Consider the following 15867-nt stretch of genomic DNA (forward strand, 5'->3'; position numbering starts at 1 on the left):
ACCGGCCATGTTCCCCTTTCTCTCTTTTGCTTTGATGGATTTTTACTATTTACAACTAAATTTTTCTTTTTTTTTTTTTTTATCCTTGTCCTTTTTCTCTATTTTTATGCTGTTGTTTTTCAGTTATTTGTTGATATTTTCATTTTTACCCTTTCTGCTGTTTTTAACCTTTTCTTACCCAAAGACAATTTATCTTTCTCTTTTGACCGAAAACCACTTTTTGTTACAAAATTTTTATCTTCTTTCTTCTGTTGAATGTGATAATTATATCATTTTATAATAATATATTATATATTTAATTTTAGTTATTAGAATTTAATTTTTAATAATTTTAAATAAAATATAAATATTATATTTTTTTGTATTTGAAATTTTGAGGATTGATCCCTAATCATTATAATTCAAACTCTAATATTTTATTAATAGATTAATTATTAATAAATATTATATATTTTAATATATATGATCTTAAATTACATAATAAGAAAGTTTTTTTATATTATAAATCTCATACATCTATCTTGTAATTGGAGCAAGAAATTTTCAAACTTTGAAAAATGTCAACTAAAATAAAATTAAAATAGTAATTTTTAATCACTATTGATATATATATATATATATTTTATAAAAAAAATTCAAAGGTAAATAGATTGTGTTCAATCTTTTAAGTTATGACAAGATGTGTCGTAATTAATAATTTAAGACAGATAACTACAGGTTATGCATTCGAAAATGATCCCAACAAATAATTATCGACATGATTCAAACTTAAAATTTTTTTATCAAAAAAAATGAACTTAATCAATTAAACAAACCACTTATTAATTACTATTGATATATAGTAACTATGATATTGAGATTGCCATGGCATTGTTATTTTTTAGATAATTTAATGGTCATGGAAATTAAATCGTACGATCGTGGTGATGTGTGGTGATGTGAAAAAATACATCAAATGATATCTTAATTTTGAAAGAAAGCTATTGCTTTTTTTTTTCTTGTAAAATCATGGCTATTAGGTGTGATGCAAATTTTAAAAAAAATAATAATCCCAATAATTCGAGATAATTATAAAAAAAATTAAATTTTAATAAATTTTCATAATTATTACCTCAACTCCCTTTCCCACTTTCTCCTTGTTTTTTCTCTCCATTAATTTTAATCCTTTTTTTTTCTAATTTTTTTGCATGGTTAATTTTTTCAACTACATTATTAAGTAGTGGACTAGTAGGTGTTATTAAGATGTTTGTTAGATAAAAGATCTTACAAATAGTTGTCAACATGAAAATGACCTAAATCATTAAATATTGAAACAAATAAACATGTCAATGATATAAACTATATGTTAATTAAAATAAATTAGGACCATTTATTTTTATTTTAGTTCACTCTTGTCATTTTATTTCTTAGTCACTTAATTATTAAATATTAATTAGTCTACATTTTAACATTGCATATCATCATTTTATGTAAAGTGACAAATTCGCCTTGTAATTTATGTCATGTTACATTTTTGGTGTCACAAGTAATGATGTGGCATAAAAATTTACCAAAAATAAACGAAATTCGATAAAATTATTGAAATTTGTATGTACTTAAAAATTGTAAATACAATATTTATTAGGGTCCAACTGCCATAACAAAATTTTCTTTAAAGAAAAATGTTTTTCGTGGAGGGTAATTTGTTTGTTTGTTTTTTTTTTTTTTTTTGTGTGAAAAAGACATTTTATTGTTGTCATCCTAGGGAAAGATAATCAAAAAAATAAGACAAACAAGGTCTTTTTTTTTTTAATTTAAAGGTAAAAAAATTTTCAGATAAAGATAAAATATATTGTATCGATAACTTAAAATAAGTGACTGTAAATTATATATTCGAAATGATTTTAATAAGTGATTATCGATAAAACTCAAATTCAAAATTTTTTCGTCGAAGATAACGAACTTAATCGATTAAATTAATAACTTATTAATAACAAACAAAGTATTTGTTCTCAAAATTTGTGATATTCAGTCGTTTTGCAACAAACCTTAACATATTAATTCAAAATTTGGATCAAATAGAAAACTGGGGATAAAATTGCACTTCCATGGTCCTGAACTCAAATTCGAACAAGGACATTTTTTTTTTTATTTTGATTTAACACGAAAGCCATAAAAATTAATGTAAAAATTACAAAATTTGGGACGTTTGAAAATTAAAAAAAAAAAAAAAAACAAAACGAAAGAAGTCGTATGTAACACAAAATTATGGAAAACCGACATAGATTGAGATGACAAGCCTGAATAAAACCAAAATAAATTAAATTAAATTAAAATTTGAATAAGAAAGTAGAAAGCCAGCTCATGGGAAGGCCATGTTAAAAGACAGCCCATAACATAAAACTTTTAGGTCATTGTCACATGTTGCACTAAGTGGTATTGTACTTTTCTTTGAAACAATTTCTCGAATGCATAAATGCATAATAAAGTATTAAATATTGCATTGTATAGCAATTTACCGAAATATCAAATATTTCAACAAGTACAATAAAATTGATTAACAGTGGACGTCAACAAATATTAATATTCATTTGATACTCTCAATTAGAATTCGAATTTTATTGAATAAATTTTAAAAATAAAATTATGAATATGTCATATCACAATAAAAAAAATATGTTTTTAAAATTGATTGAAAGAAAAATCCAAATACAATTTGAAAATGTCCTAATTATATTACAAAGAAAAAAAATATTAGATTAACTAAAAATTATTGTTAGGTGAGGTGTTACGTTCAAAGCTCATAGCCATTGGAGCCATAAGGATTATATATAGCAAAATTATGGTTAAAGCTTACTCATACATTTAAGAGATTTGTTATGGATAATGTTGGCTTCAAAATTAAACATGGTAGGATGACTTGATTTGAAATTTTTTATTCACCTTTTTTCTTTCTTTCTTGGTGGGTAAAATTTAAACTTGAGACTTTTTTTCTTCTATTTTTAAAGAAAGCAAGTATGGTTGCAGTTGAAAGGTATTATATATAGCTTGACTAATTTGATTCTAGATCTTAAATGTAAAATAAAAGTAATAATGCTTTGAGTGACAATCTCACTAGAGGTGATTAGGAAAGTTTAATTAATTTTCAAGCAATATCTTGATATTTTATTAATAGACTTGTAATTTTGAGTTAAAAATTCTTAATATATATGTTTACATTAAATTTATTCAAGGGTTAGGCACATCAATTTAAGCCTAAAAACCAAATTGATATTTGAGAAGGATTAAACAAAAATATTAAATCTGATAAATGAATTTGAATAAAAAATGAGATTCATTTAAAATATAAATCATGTATTGGCTTGAAGATTTAAAATTTTAATCCAGCTCAACTTGATCCAAATTATATAATATTTATTATATAAAGCATATATATATGCGTGAGAGAAAATTTTAAAGTGGAGATAGAAAGTTTACATTAATTAAATTAGATCATTAAGAACATATAAAAAACAATTAATATCAAATTAGGTACCCCTTTCAAATTTAACAACAAGCAACAATTGTGTAATGATAATATGAGCGCATTTAGCCGAGTAACTTTTACTTAAGGCTAAAGATGATAAAATAATTCGTATTTGAAAGATTTTAATTTGTTTTAATTTAATTATATTGAAATTTTTTTTTTTGAATTAAAAGTTAGGTTGGAGATGATTTTTTTTTTTTTTAATTGAGACCATATATGAATCAGATTTTAGATAGCAATGCATCGATCCAGGTATATATAAAAAATATTTTTTTATTATTTATTTAATTATATATGTATTATATTAATGAAATTATTATTTAATACTTTAATTTAAGATATTAATTCAATAAAAATACTATATTTATATATAAGAAAAATATAATTTTATATTAAAAATATTCCATAAATATTAAAATAAATTAAAATTGGTAAATTAATTTTAGATTGGATCGGTTATGATTTATAAATATATTCGTTGGATTGGATGGAGTATTAAAAATAATATTTTATTGTTGAGTTAAATTAAATGTAAATATTAAGGAATCGAATCAGAATTAGAAAAAATAAAAATTCGTCCCAACCAACACTTTGACATCTCTACTTAAGATAGCCAAATCATTCATTTTTCACATATCAAAACAAGAAAAAAAAACCTACCTCATATTTAAGCTATATATTAACTTTTCATATATATATATATATATATGTAAGAGTAAAAATCTATATTAGTGTAAGTATTACATTATTTTTTAAAACTTTAAATTAAAATTAAATTCATAATACTTACACTTAACCATTTTAATTAAAAAATCAACAAAAATGTGATGTTAATATAAGTAGATCACTCCTCATGTATTATAACAAATAAACTATATTTGCATGTATAAATATATATACATGCAAATATAGTTTATTTGTTATAATGCACAACAAATCTATAATTTTTTTTGGCTGCAATAATAAATTTATAATCTAATTAGTAAACAATTGGGTATTTTAGCATTTGATTCAATTGGTGGAATAGCTCTAATTGTTGATTAACTCATAATGAATTTTATTTCTAAGGCTCACTACTTTAAACAATTTAATATATGGTTAAAAATAAAAATAATCTATATATTATATACTTCTTATCAATTTGATATCTAAAAAACTAAAGCTCTGTTTGGTTTAAAAAACATTTTTTATTTTTTGAAAAATGTATTTGGTAAATGAAAAAAATTATTTTCTAAAAATGAAAAAATAAGGAAAAAAATAAAATATTAAATGATATTGTTATTAATAGCATTTAATTATAAATATAAAAATATTTATTAATTAATGACATTAAAAAATATTTAAATATAGTAACTTACAAAACATAAGGAAAAAATTAATGTACATCCATTGTTTTCACAATTGAAAACATCTTTTTTATTTTTATATTTCAATCTATTTTTATTTTTATTTAAAAAAAATTATTTTCATTTTTAATTACCAAGTACTTTTTCACTCATATTTTTCAATTTTTAAAAAACTAAAAATAGAAAATGACTATATTTTTTAAAAATAAATACTACCTAAAGTTTTTAGTTTGATGCTCAAACTTTTATTTTGTTATTTACTTTGATACCTAAGATAAGCATAATTAATAAACATGTTTATGTGGTATGAATATTTAATAAGACGCTAACACATATAAAAAAATATAGTTAGCGAACATCATCAATTGCCACATCAACATTAAAAGCAATTCAAAAATCTACAAAAGGTCTAATTTTTAAAAGAATTTAAAATTTGATAAAATTTAAAAAATTATAACAAAATAAAAAGCTTAAGTATTTTTAAAAAATTAGAAAATATGAAAAATTAAAAAATTAAAAAAAATCTTAAAATTTTAATAAAAATTAAAAAAATTATAAAAATTTGAAAAGTTTAAAAAATAAAATTTCAATAAAAATAAAATTTTCATAAAATTTAAAAAATATTAAGAAAAACTTTAAAAATTTGAAAATAAAAAAATCTAAGTTAAAAAAAACCTCAAAATTTAAAATAAATTCTAAATTTTTTTAAATTATGAAAAATTTTCATATTTTTTTAATCATACAATTTTAATATATATATATATATTCTATGAATTGTTTAGATTTTTTTTTGAAATTTTTTTGTACAATTTATTAAAATTTTTAATTTTTAATTTTTTTAATTACAAGGTTTTTAAAAATTTTTATAATTTTTTTAGGATATTTCAAATATTTGAAAATTTTAATTTTTCAAAATTTTTTAAAATTTTGAAGATTTTTTTATGAATTATCGAAATTTTTAATTTTTTCATTTAAAAAAAATTAAAATTAAAAAAATTTCTTTTATTATTGACATATCAATTGACAAGATGTCGTTAATTGAACTTTTTTTTTTTATATATGTTGGTATTTTATTAGATATTTATATCAAGTCAATAAATTAATTAATTATGTTAATTTGAAATATTAAAATAAATGATGAAATAAAAATTTAAATATAAAATAAATAAATTTATTTTTTAAATTATCAAATTAACAATATATATATATATATATTATAGGGGCTATTTTTATATTTACCCACCAATATACAAAAGAGTTGCACACTTACAAAGAAAATAACAAGGGACGGTTTGGCCGGTGAACCAATAATAAAAGATTGAAAACGACCATTCCAATTCAATCAGTGGACTTATATCTCTGTTCCATTGTTTTTTTTAATTAATTCCTTTATTTGAATTTCTTTTAGCACAAGAAAATGCATAATATAAATTTAAATTTTAATTCAATTAATTCATACATTTAATTTTAAGACATGACCTTAAATAAGTTTAAATTATAATATTTATAATTTCTTATTTTATATTTATGACTTCTTATATATAAAAATTATATAATATCAAATTAATTTTCAATATATTAAGGTAGCTAATTAGTAATTAATGATAAAAAATAGATTACTGAATAAACGAGGAGAATAAGAATATTTGGCAAAAAAATTGAGAAATCAACAAGTGGTTAATTTAATCGGTTAGATTCGTTTTTTTTGACAAAAAAATTTTGAATTCAAATTTTGTCGGTGATCATTTATTTAAATTATTTTGAATGTACGACTTATTATTAAGTGTCTTAAGTTATCAGATACGTCACATATTACTTTGATTTAAATGATTGAATAATTTTATTTATCATAAATTTAAAAAAAAAATTGAGAAAAAAATTTATCAAAGTTCGAAAAGAAAGTACTTATTTCTAACTACGAAAAAAAAGACTGTTGAAGGCAAAAAAAAAAAAAAGTTCGGCAAAAATAGGAGAAATTGAAAAAAAAAGAATTAAAATTTTACGAAATAAACATGTGAAAATATTTAGAGATGAAAAAAAAAATAAAATGGGAGAGAGATGAGGGGTGCCAGCTATTTGGTAGCTGAAAAAGATAGTGAGGACCCAAAGAAAAGGTCGGCTACAGGATTTTACATGGTCATCCATACCTTTCACAATTGAGCAAGTCCAGCCTGACCTTGCACAACAAAAATCATTCTTATTTACTTACTTTTTAAATTTTTAAATATTAAAAGATTCTTTTAATCATCTAAAATTGTTATTTTTGGTATGAGTTATGACGGCTTTTTTCTTATGCATACAAAATTGCCAACTTATTAGGCATTTGACTTGAGGATTTCAGGTTGCAAGTATTTTGACTGGACAAACTATCAATAAATTAATCCATAGTCGTTTGTGCAATCATTTATTTTTTTTAAATTGTTTGAATCATCTTATTTTTTTATTGTGATGCTATATATCAATTAAATTTAATTTAAAATATAATACGATAATACGATATTAATAAAAAATATAAAAATAATATAATTTAAAATTTTAAAAAATTATAAATAAGTTTAATAAAATTAAAATTTTATATTTTTATATTAAGATAAATTTTGATATGTGATTTTATATAAAAAATCACATAAATATAATATTATATATGATATAATAATACGAATTATCAGAATTAATATCGATGATAAAATTTTTATCCTCTAAAAGCAGATTTTATACTTTATATGTTTCACTTAATAATATTAATTAATTTATTTATTTAATTCTTTTGGTGAAATTCAAAAGTTTTAATGTATAACCATTAAAATATTTGATTTAATTATTAATGTATGATTTCTTGTTAAAAAAGCAAGATTTAATTCTTATAAAAAAAATCTATACGATAATCTTTTTATTTTCTTTGCTTTATTATTATTATTATTTTTTGTTTAGGAAAGTGAGAAATTTGAATTCAGTTCTTTGAGAAAAATATATGTATATATTATTGAATGAAATATTGAAATGAATTTTTATTAAATTAAAATTAATAAGCAATTGATATCGTATGTAGAATTAGGTCGATATATAAAGCTAGAATTCAACCAAATTTGTGGCTCACCAGTCAAAATAAAAGATCCTCGGGTCAATTCAACTGCTTTATTAAAACCATAGTATATTCGGCTTTTGCCAATTTTGCTAGGCAAGATAAGAAGCAACCTTACCACTTGGGCTTTAGCCTGGTGCCGCCGCGGCTGCCCAATAGAGGGAAGTCCAATTCTTAGACCAGATTTTAAAAAAATAATCCATCCTGCCTTTTAAGATTTATTATTTTCGTCCCAAAATATTTAAAATATTTGTAATGTATTAAAAAATTTTCTATTTTAATATATTTAATATTAAAATTAAAATTTTATGATTTTTAATATCAAAAAGTAAAAAAAATCATAAAATATAAATTTAAAATATAAAAATAAAAATTTTAAATATTAAAAAATAAAAAATAAAACATAATTTCGAAACATTAAAAAAAACAAAAAGCTAGCCTCGAGCCTTGTCACAACTAGAGGTATAAATGATACATTAATATTCGTAAGTTACTCGAGTTCGATTCGAATAAAATTCGAATTCGATTCGATTATTATTAAGTCGAGCTTGAGTAGCTCGACTCATTGATCGAGTCAAATTCGAATATTCTTATACTTGACTCGAGTAGCTCACGAGCATAATTAAATTTTTATATTTAAATATATTTTTATTATTTTAATTAATAAAATATCTTGAATTTGAGTTTAAGTTCGAGTACAAATAATCGAACTCTTGTCGAGTATACGAATCGAGTTTATTTTTATATAATAATTGAGCGAGTTCGAGTAGCTCAATTTCGATCACGAATCGAATTCGAGCTAGGAAAATGAAACTCGACCGAGTTCAAGCAATGAGTTAAAAGTCGAACTCGAATTTCTCATTATATCAACTCGATTCAATTCAATTATATCCTTAGTCACATCTTTCCTATTTCCTTCAATTTTTTCATTTTTTGTTTTGTTATTTTATATGCTATATAAGTGCAACAGAGGCTTTCATATAAAATATTTTGTACACACAACCAATTCTTTATTTTATCAAAATTAATAATCCATTATCTTTTCAATAGTATATTGTTGATTGGGTGATTAATTATTTAAAATTTTAAGTTGATCAAAACTAAGTTTTATATTTAAAATAACATCTTTCTATACATGAAATGACCAACAACAAGTATGGCATAGAGTATTTGAACTAAATTATGACAATTTTAAATACAAAATGAAATGAGTAAGACAAATAAGAATAAAATTAAAGTATAGGAAAGGGAAAAGGAAGAACGATTCCTTTATACTAAATTTATCTCTTTCTTGCTCTAGAAAGATGTGTATGGAATGAGTGAAGGCAAATGGCAATATAAAGAACCAAAGTATGGGAAAGGAAATAAGGAATATGAAGAACCCTTACGGTATAATTAGAAACAAAGCATAGGAAAAGAACTAAATGTGTTTCTTTCATCCCACGTATTCTCAAAATGATAAGCATATTTATTAAAAGAATTTTTAGTTTGCCAGCAAACGGGGTAAAGAACATTTACTTTGGACAAAACTTAGTGAAGTTTTTAACGTGGGATTCATAAAATTTTTTATTAAAAATGAATAAATAAAAATTTTAATAAAAAATTTGAACTGATAAATTGATAAATTTTAACTTGAAGATCAATAATATGTAAAAAAAAATTATTTATAATTCAAATTTAATTGATATTTATTTAAAGATAAAAATTTTATCAATATTTTTATTAAAAATATCTATTTAATAAATATATCAAAATTTATTAAAATTTTTTTAAAATTTATACGCTTAATCTATTTGATGAAAATTTTAATCTATTAATTTTAATTTTCGATTTTAAATTTTATTTATTCATTTCTATTAAAAAAATTTACTAAATTCACTCACGAAACTTCACGGAAGTCTTTCTGCTTCATTTGGTTTCATACCTTCATAATAAAAAACAATGCAAAAGGCAGTACAGGTTACTATGCCATTTTTCATAGTTGGTTTCATTCAAACCTCCATAATCCCTAAATCAATAGAAAAGTTGTAGAGAAATAATAACCCACACTTGTTTCCCTCTGCTTAAACACATATATGGCTGAATCTTTCGCAATTCTCATTGGTGAACAACTCCTGGAGAAACTACAAAATGTAGCGGGGAAATTAGTTGACATCGTTTACAAAGAAATATGGCTTGCATGGGCTGTCAAAAGCGACTTGGAAAAGCTTAAAGAGACCTTAGGCACTATCAACGCGGTGCTGTTGGACGCTGAAGAAAAAAAGACTCACAATCATGCGCTGCGGGAATGGCTGGCAAAGCTCAAGAATGCCTATTATGATGCAGAAGATGTGCTGGATGAATTTGAGGTTGAAGCAATGAAGAGGCAAGTCCTGAAACGAAGGAGCATTGGAAGGAAGGTTTCCCATTTCTTTTCATGCTCAAACCCCGTTGCCTTTGCTTTTAAGATGGCCAATAAGATCAAAAGCATTAGACAGAGATTTGATGAAATTGCAGCTTTGAGAAAAAACTTTCATCTCGAAGAAAGACATGATCAGGACACTAGGCTTCTCATGCAGAGGGAGAGCAACAGGGAGTCCGACTCTTCGCTCGAGCCGAATATCGTTGGTCGAGATGAGGATAAAGAAAGAATAATAGAAATGTTAATGCATCCGACAAATATGATTGGGGAAGACATCCCCGTCCTTCCCATAGTTGGAATTGCAGGTCTCGGGAAGACTGCACTTGCAAAGTTAGTATTCAACGATGACAGAATCGATGAGCATTTCGAACTGAAAATATGGGTATGTGTCTCAGAGGATTTTGATGTCAAGCAACTGAGGATTAAAACCATTAAATCTGCTGGAGGTGAAATACGTGGTGACATGACCAAGGAGCAACTGTATAAAGTTCTACGAAGTTGCTTGAATGGTAGAAGGTATTTGCTCATACTAGATGATGTTTGGAGCCATGAAATTAAAGAATGGATTAAACAAGATTTGTTAACGGACAGAGACAATGGAAGTAAAATCATAGTCACCACACGTAGCAACCGTGTTACTACAATCACAGGCACACTGCCTGCATACAACTTAAAAAGTCTTCCTTTCGAGGAATCATTGTCTTTGTTTCTTAATCTTGCCTTTAAAAAAGGCAATGAGAAACAACATTTGAACCTCGTAAAAATTGGGGAGGAAATTGTTAAAAAATGCGAAGGGGTTCCTTTAGCTTTGAGGACGCTTGCCAGCCAACTTTGCTTTAAAACCGCAGAAGATGAATGGAAAAAACTTAGAGATGATGAAATATGGGAATTTGAGCAAAAAGGAAAGGGCATTTTACCAGCACTAAGGCTGAGCTATGATCAATTGCCTTCATATTTGAAGCAATGTTTCGCTTCTTGTTCTGTCTTTCCAAAGGACTATAACATTGCCGATTTTCAGTTGGTTTCATTTTGGGTGGCACTTGGTCTTCTTAAATCCTCCAGGGAGAATGAAGTGCTAGAGAATGTTGGAAAACAATACTTGAGAGAGTTGCAGGAAAGATCTTTCTTTCAAGATTTCCAAGAAACACCTTTTGTGATTAGATTCAAAATGCATGATCTTTTACATGATTTTGCACTGTGGCTGGCGAAAGATGAATGCTCTATGGTGAAATCATCTAGCCGATGTTTGAGCAAAACAGTTAGACATATGTCAATTGTTGACCCAAAGATATTGGAGGGAGGTGCTCCTAGTGGGCTCTTGGATAATGCGGGTCATGTTCGAACATTGTTCTTTCAACATATGGAAAACTCTAATAGTGTGTCATTTATCAAAAAATTTGTCTCAAAGTGTCCTCAGCTACGTGTGCTAGATTTAAGTGAGTCTAGTTTTGAGGTATTGCCAAGAATTATAGGCCAGTTGAAGCATCTAAGGTATCTCGACATAAGTGGCAATGTCAGCATCAAGAAACTTCCAAATTCTATTTGCAAGTTGCAGAGTTTGCAAACTTTGTTTCTTGCTGGTTGCAAAGGAATTGAAGAGCTGCCTCGAGGGATAAGGTACACGATTAGTCTCAGAATGTTGTTCATAACTACAAAGCAGAGGGTTCTTCCTGAGAACGAAATCGGATGCCTGAATTCTCTTCACTTTTTGTCAATTTCTGAGTGTGAAAACTTGGAATATTTGTTTGATGGGATGCAAAACCTTACAGCCCTTCGAACATTGTTGATTCTGTTATGTCCAAACTTGGTTTCATTACGGCATGGCATAAAGCACCTTACTGCATTAGAAGCTCTGTTTATTTGGGGTTGTGAAAAGCTTAATTTTGATATGGAGTTGGAATTCAAAGGGAAACAAGATGGCAGCCTTCAAAAATTAGCAATTGGAGGATTACCAAAGCTAGTGGCATTACCCCAATGGCTTCTTCTAGGATCCACCAAGACTTTGCAGCACTTGAGCGTTGTTCGATGCGAGAATCTTACAGAATTACCAGACTGGTTACAAAATGTCACATCTCTTCAATACCTAAAGATTGCTGGATGCCCCAAATTGTCATCTCTACCAGATGGCATGCGACACTTTGCTTTCCTCAACCAATTGGGGATTGAAGCTTGTCCTACTTTGAGCAAAAGATGCAAACCAGGAGAAGGTGAAGATTGGCCCAAGATTGCTCATGTCAAAAGGATTGTGCTTGACGGTATTGAGATTCTATCTGCAAATGACCAATAGGTGGTAAGGGTCAATCTTTCTCTATATCCTATATATTCATCTCAGGCTGAATCCTGTTATGTAAATTAAACCAAGTTAGGTTAAAACAAGTGTACTTCCAACCAGCTTTAAGCCAAATTGTTCAAACTAAAAGGCATTTGAAAAATATACCAACCTTTATTTCCTCAATTGGCAGGGGTACGACGGCTTCTTGTTTCGGAATTCTCTGAGGGGCTGGACCAAACTGTTTAATGGAAATTTACCCAATTTAATTTAAATGTTGCCACCAATGTTAATTGTTACATTTATGTATTTGTAAATATGTCAATGCCTATAATTTGTATAAGGCACTATGAATAAAAAAGAATATGATATTTGTTAAACTTTCTAAATTTTATGCAACTGAAATATGATTGTATTTTTACGAAGGGAAAAAAAGGTACTATGCATTTAAAAGTTTCAATATTGATCTGACCAATGAACCCTTCTATTTTAAATCTATTAATTCAATTTAATTATAGCACATATGACTTATCAGTGAGTGATTGATCTTATTTCAGACCACAAGCACATCTTATTTAATAATTTCTAAAAATAAATTATCAAACATATTTAAAAAAATAAATAATTAATAAATATTAATTCTCAGTGGCTTACCAAACACATCCTTTGTTTCTCTGGTTTGTTTTAACACGCTTCATTCCAGTTCCAATATTTGTCTGCCCGCTGCTCTGTGATTCTACAACAAGAAAGAATTAAGTCCATATCCTCGAAAAGTTCAAAAAAAATTGAAGTCAGTATAGATTCCACCAGTACCTCCATCTCCTACTGAGATCAATCTAGTATAGATTCCACCAGTATCTTCATCTCCTAGTGAAATCAATCTACTAACCCAATGACTCCAAAAGTATCATTCATCTCCTCTTTCTGATGACACTTCTTTAACAATGTAAGATTCATTTTGGCTTCAGAAAACCTCAGCCTGGTGATAAAAATATTCACCGAGTACCAGACAATAGGTTTATAACTGGGTAGATATTCCAAAACATTTTCTAAAACAACAACTAGCACTTAAAGTTCGAAAGCATATAAGCTTTTCGCTACCATTTGCAGTGACTTCTACACTACATAGATGGAAACATAGCATCAGATTAAGACATGAATGCTAGTTATCCATCCTAGTGAAATATTAGCAATTTTTAATATACAATACTTATAAACCAGTAACATTACATTCACAATCCTTTTATTTCTTATTTGAGAAAGTTTCGGCATGAGCATAGTCGAATCAATATGATAACAATTCATTTATCCCTAGTGATCAAGTTAGAACTTACCAGATGTCAATAAGTATTAACAATGATACAGTTTACTTTTCAATATAAAATGCTTATAAACCATTAACATTACATTCACAATCCTTTTATTTCTGATTCGAGATAGTTTTGGTATGAATATAGTCGAAATAATATGATAACAGTTCATTTATCTCTGTATAGGCAGGTTGTTACTCCAAGAACTTCCGAGGATTGTCCTTTGACAACATAGTATCTGATAAGCAGTACCGATTGCAGGAAGTTATGCATTTGTTTAAATTGACTTGTCAGCAACTTAACAACATGATCTACCAGTTACTACCATCTCAATCCTCAAAACCTTAGCACTTTTAACAAATGCTTCACACAAAGATGATATCAAAAAACTTACAGACGTTGGAAATTCATGATAATTCAAATGAATAATCAACTGTTTCATATAAGTACATACTTATCATTGTTCAAGTCTCTTAGTTCAAGATCATCCAAAATGAGCCAACCATTCAAAGCAAGCTACATTAGATTACACAAGCACGATCCTAATGAAATTAATAAAATTTGATTGAATAGATGCTTTTTATCCCCAAATGTTGCTAAAAATCAAAGTCAAAATCAAACAACAAAATCATATTTTGAATCCAAATTTTACCTCAAAAGGTAAAATTGTCTATTTAACCTTTTACATCTGGAATTAGAAAGTAAGTTGCAAACTCAAAAACCAATCAATCAGAACCAGAACTTAAAGAGAATACAAAAAATCCACTTACCAAGCTCATTATTGTTCTCTTCTTTGTGGTTGCTCTTCAACATCTTGGACCTAGGCTTAAGACGCTTCAAAAACCCAGATTGCAATCTCACCACGATCCCAATAAAAATCCCTTGAATCTCATCTCCATGAGGCTCAATGACCCCCAAGCACCTCCCCACAGCTTCCAGAGTACTAGCACACCGACCAAAGGGTTCTTTCCTTAAAACTAATACATTACCATAAATACTCCCACCCATCACACTCTCATCAACTCCATCCAAACAAACTTAGAGCAAAACCATTCAAAACCCCTTCACTGGCCCTCACCATCTCTTTGACATGCTTCCACGTGGCATAAAAAAAATTAAAAGAAGCGGAGTAGTTTGGTTGTTGAGGAGGTTAGTGGATTTGAGTTGGGATAGAGTGACGGCGGGAGAGGAAGAGGAAGGGGAAAGACGGAAGAGGTAGATGCGGATGGGGATTGGTTAGGGAGGTGCTGAGGGAGGAGGCGGTGGGAAGAGATGGTGGTGGCGTCGAGGATGGTTTTGGAGATGAGTGGGGTTGTGTTGAGCTTGCGTCAGGACTAGTGGGCATGGCGGATGATCAAGATTTTGGTTTTGGTTGGGAGTGGGGAAGGGGGAAGAGCGTGGCAGAGGCAGACTACTACTAGTGGCCGGTCACAACAAGCGCATAGTTAACGGTGTTGCGGCGGTGATGATGGTGGTGATTTGTATGCTGTGATTGCGTAGCTGGTGTCTTCTGGTTCTTCCATGAGCGGGCCGTGGAGTTCTCAAAATGGGATGTTTTTTTCCAGTGTTCTTCCATGTCAGTGTCAGCTCGATTGTGCAATTGTCTAATGGGCGAGTGGCCCATCAAGGACTTCTAGCCTCGCCCTGTAATTTGGCTGCTTGGACAGGTTTTGCTTTGTGAAGTTAGACCGCACGAACTTTCAGTCAAGCCTAAAAAGAAGAATTTTAGGTCCATCTCGGCCCAAATTCGTTTTTTTATTTAAAAAAAGACATTATGTATCAATTACTTAATCAAATGTTTAAATTTTAAATAAATAATTTTTGAGTTGAATTTTTTTTAATTATTTCTACTTTACATAAGATTTATTTATTTTTTTAAAAATAATAAAATTTAAATTATTTATTATTTTATATTGTATGCATGCAATAATTACAATTATATATTTTGTATGTA

The 15867-nt window shown here is 27.2% G+C and overlaps 2 protein-coding genes across 3 annotated transcripts; one reads left to right on the forward strand and one right to left on the reverse strand.

Annotated features, from left to right (window-relative positions):
- The first annotated feature begins 10008 nt into the window (after positions 1–10008).
- On the forward strand, positions 10009–12673 carry LOC149515126 (putative disease resistance protein RGA3). The gene has a single exon (XM_089743801.1). The coding sequence runs from the start codon at positions 10009–10011 to the stop codon at positions 12619–12621; it is 2613 nt and encodes an 870-aa protein (XP_089599927.1). The 3' UTR covers positions 12622–12673.
- Positions 11696–15622, reverse strand: LOC111294292 (tRNA-uridine aminocarboxypropyltransferase A-like). Of its 2 annotated transcripts, none has more exons than XM_089743802.1 (4): positions 14684–15622; positions 13258–13339; positions 12776–12844; positions 11696–12674 (listed from the first exon to the last, which is right to left on the reverse strand). In XM_089743802.1, exons 1-3 carry the CDS (start codon positions 14919–14921, stop codon positions 12778–12780), a joined length of 387 nt encoding a protein of 128 aa, XP_089599928.1. In that variant the 5' UTR covers positions 14922–15622; the 3' UTR covers positions 11696–12674; positions 12776–12777. The 2 variants fall into 2 exon arrangements, with proteins under 2 accessions (XP_089599928.1, XP_089599929.1); XM_089743803.1 differs by having other exon boundaries at positions 11696–12604; positions 14684–15621.
- Positions 15623–15867: the final 245 nt, after the last annotated feature.

This window comes from Durio zibethinus, chromosome 14 (genome assembly GCF_047325235.1).
Source record: "Durio zibethinus cultivar Kanyao isolate XHJ-2024 chromosome 14, ASM4732523v1, whole genome shotgun sequence".
In the NCBI taxonomy this organism is placed as follows: domain Eukaryota; kingdom Viridiplantae; phylum Streptophyta; class Magnoliopsida; order Malvales; family Malvaceae; genus Durio; species Durio zibethinus.

Bases quoted from the DNA above. Each gene is read 5' to 3' on its own strand.
- LOC111294292 (XM_089743802.1), bottom strand. From the start codon at position 14,921: ATGGGTGGGAGTATTTATGGTAATGTATTAGTTTTAAGGAAAGAACCC. The intron at 13,340-14,683 runs GTAAGTGGATTT...TTCTTGTTGTAG, and splicing joins AGAGAACAATAATGAGCTTG to AATCACAGAGCAGCGGGCAG. The intron at 12,845-13,257 runs GTAAGCCACTGA...TCCATTAAACAG, and splicing joins AGAAACAAAGGATGTGTTTG to TTTGGTCCAGCCCCTCAGAG.
- LOC149515126 (XM_089743801.1), top strand. From the start codon at position 10,009: ATGGCTGAATCTTTCGCAATTCTCATTGGTGAACAACTCCTGGAGAAA.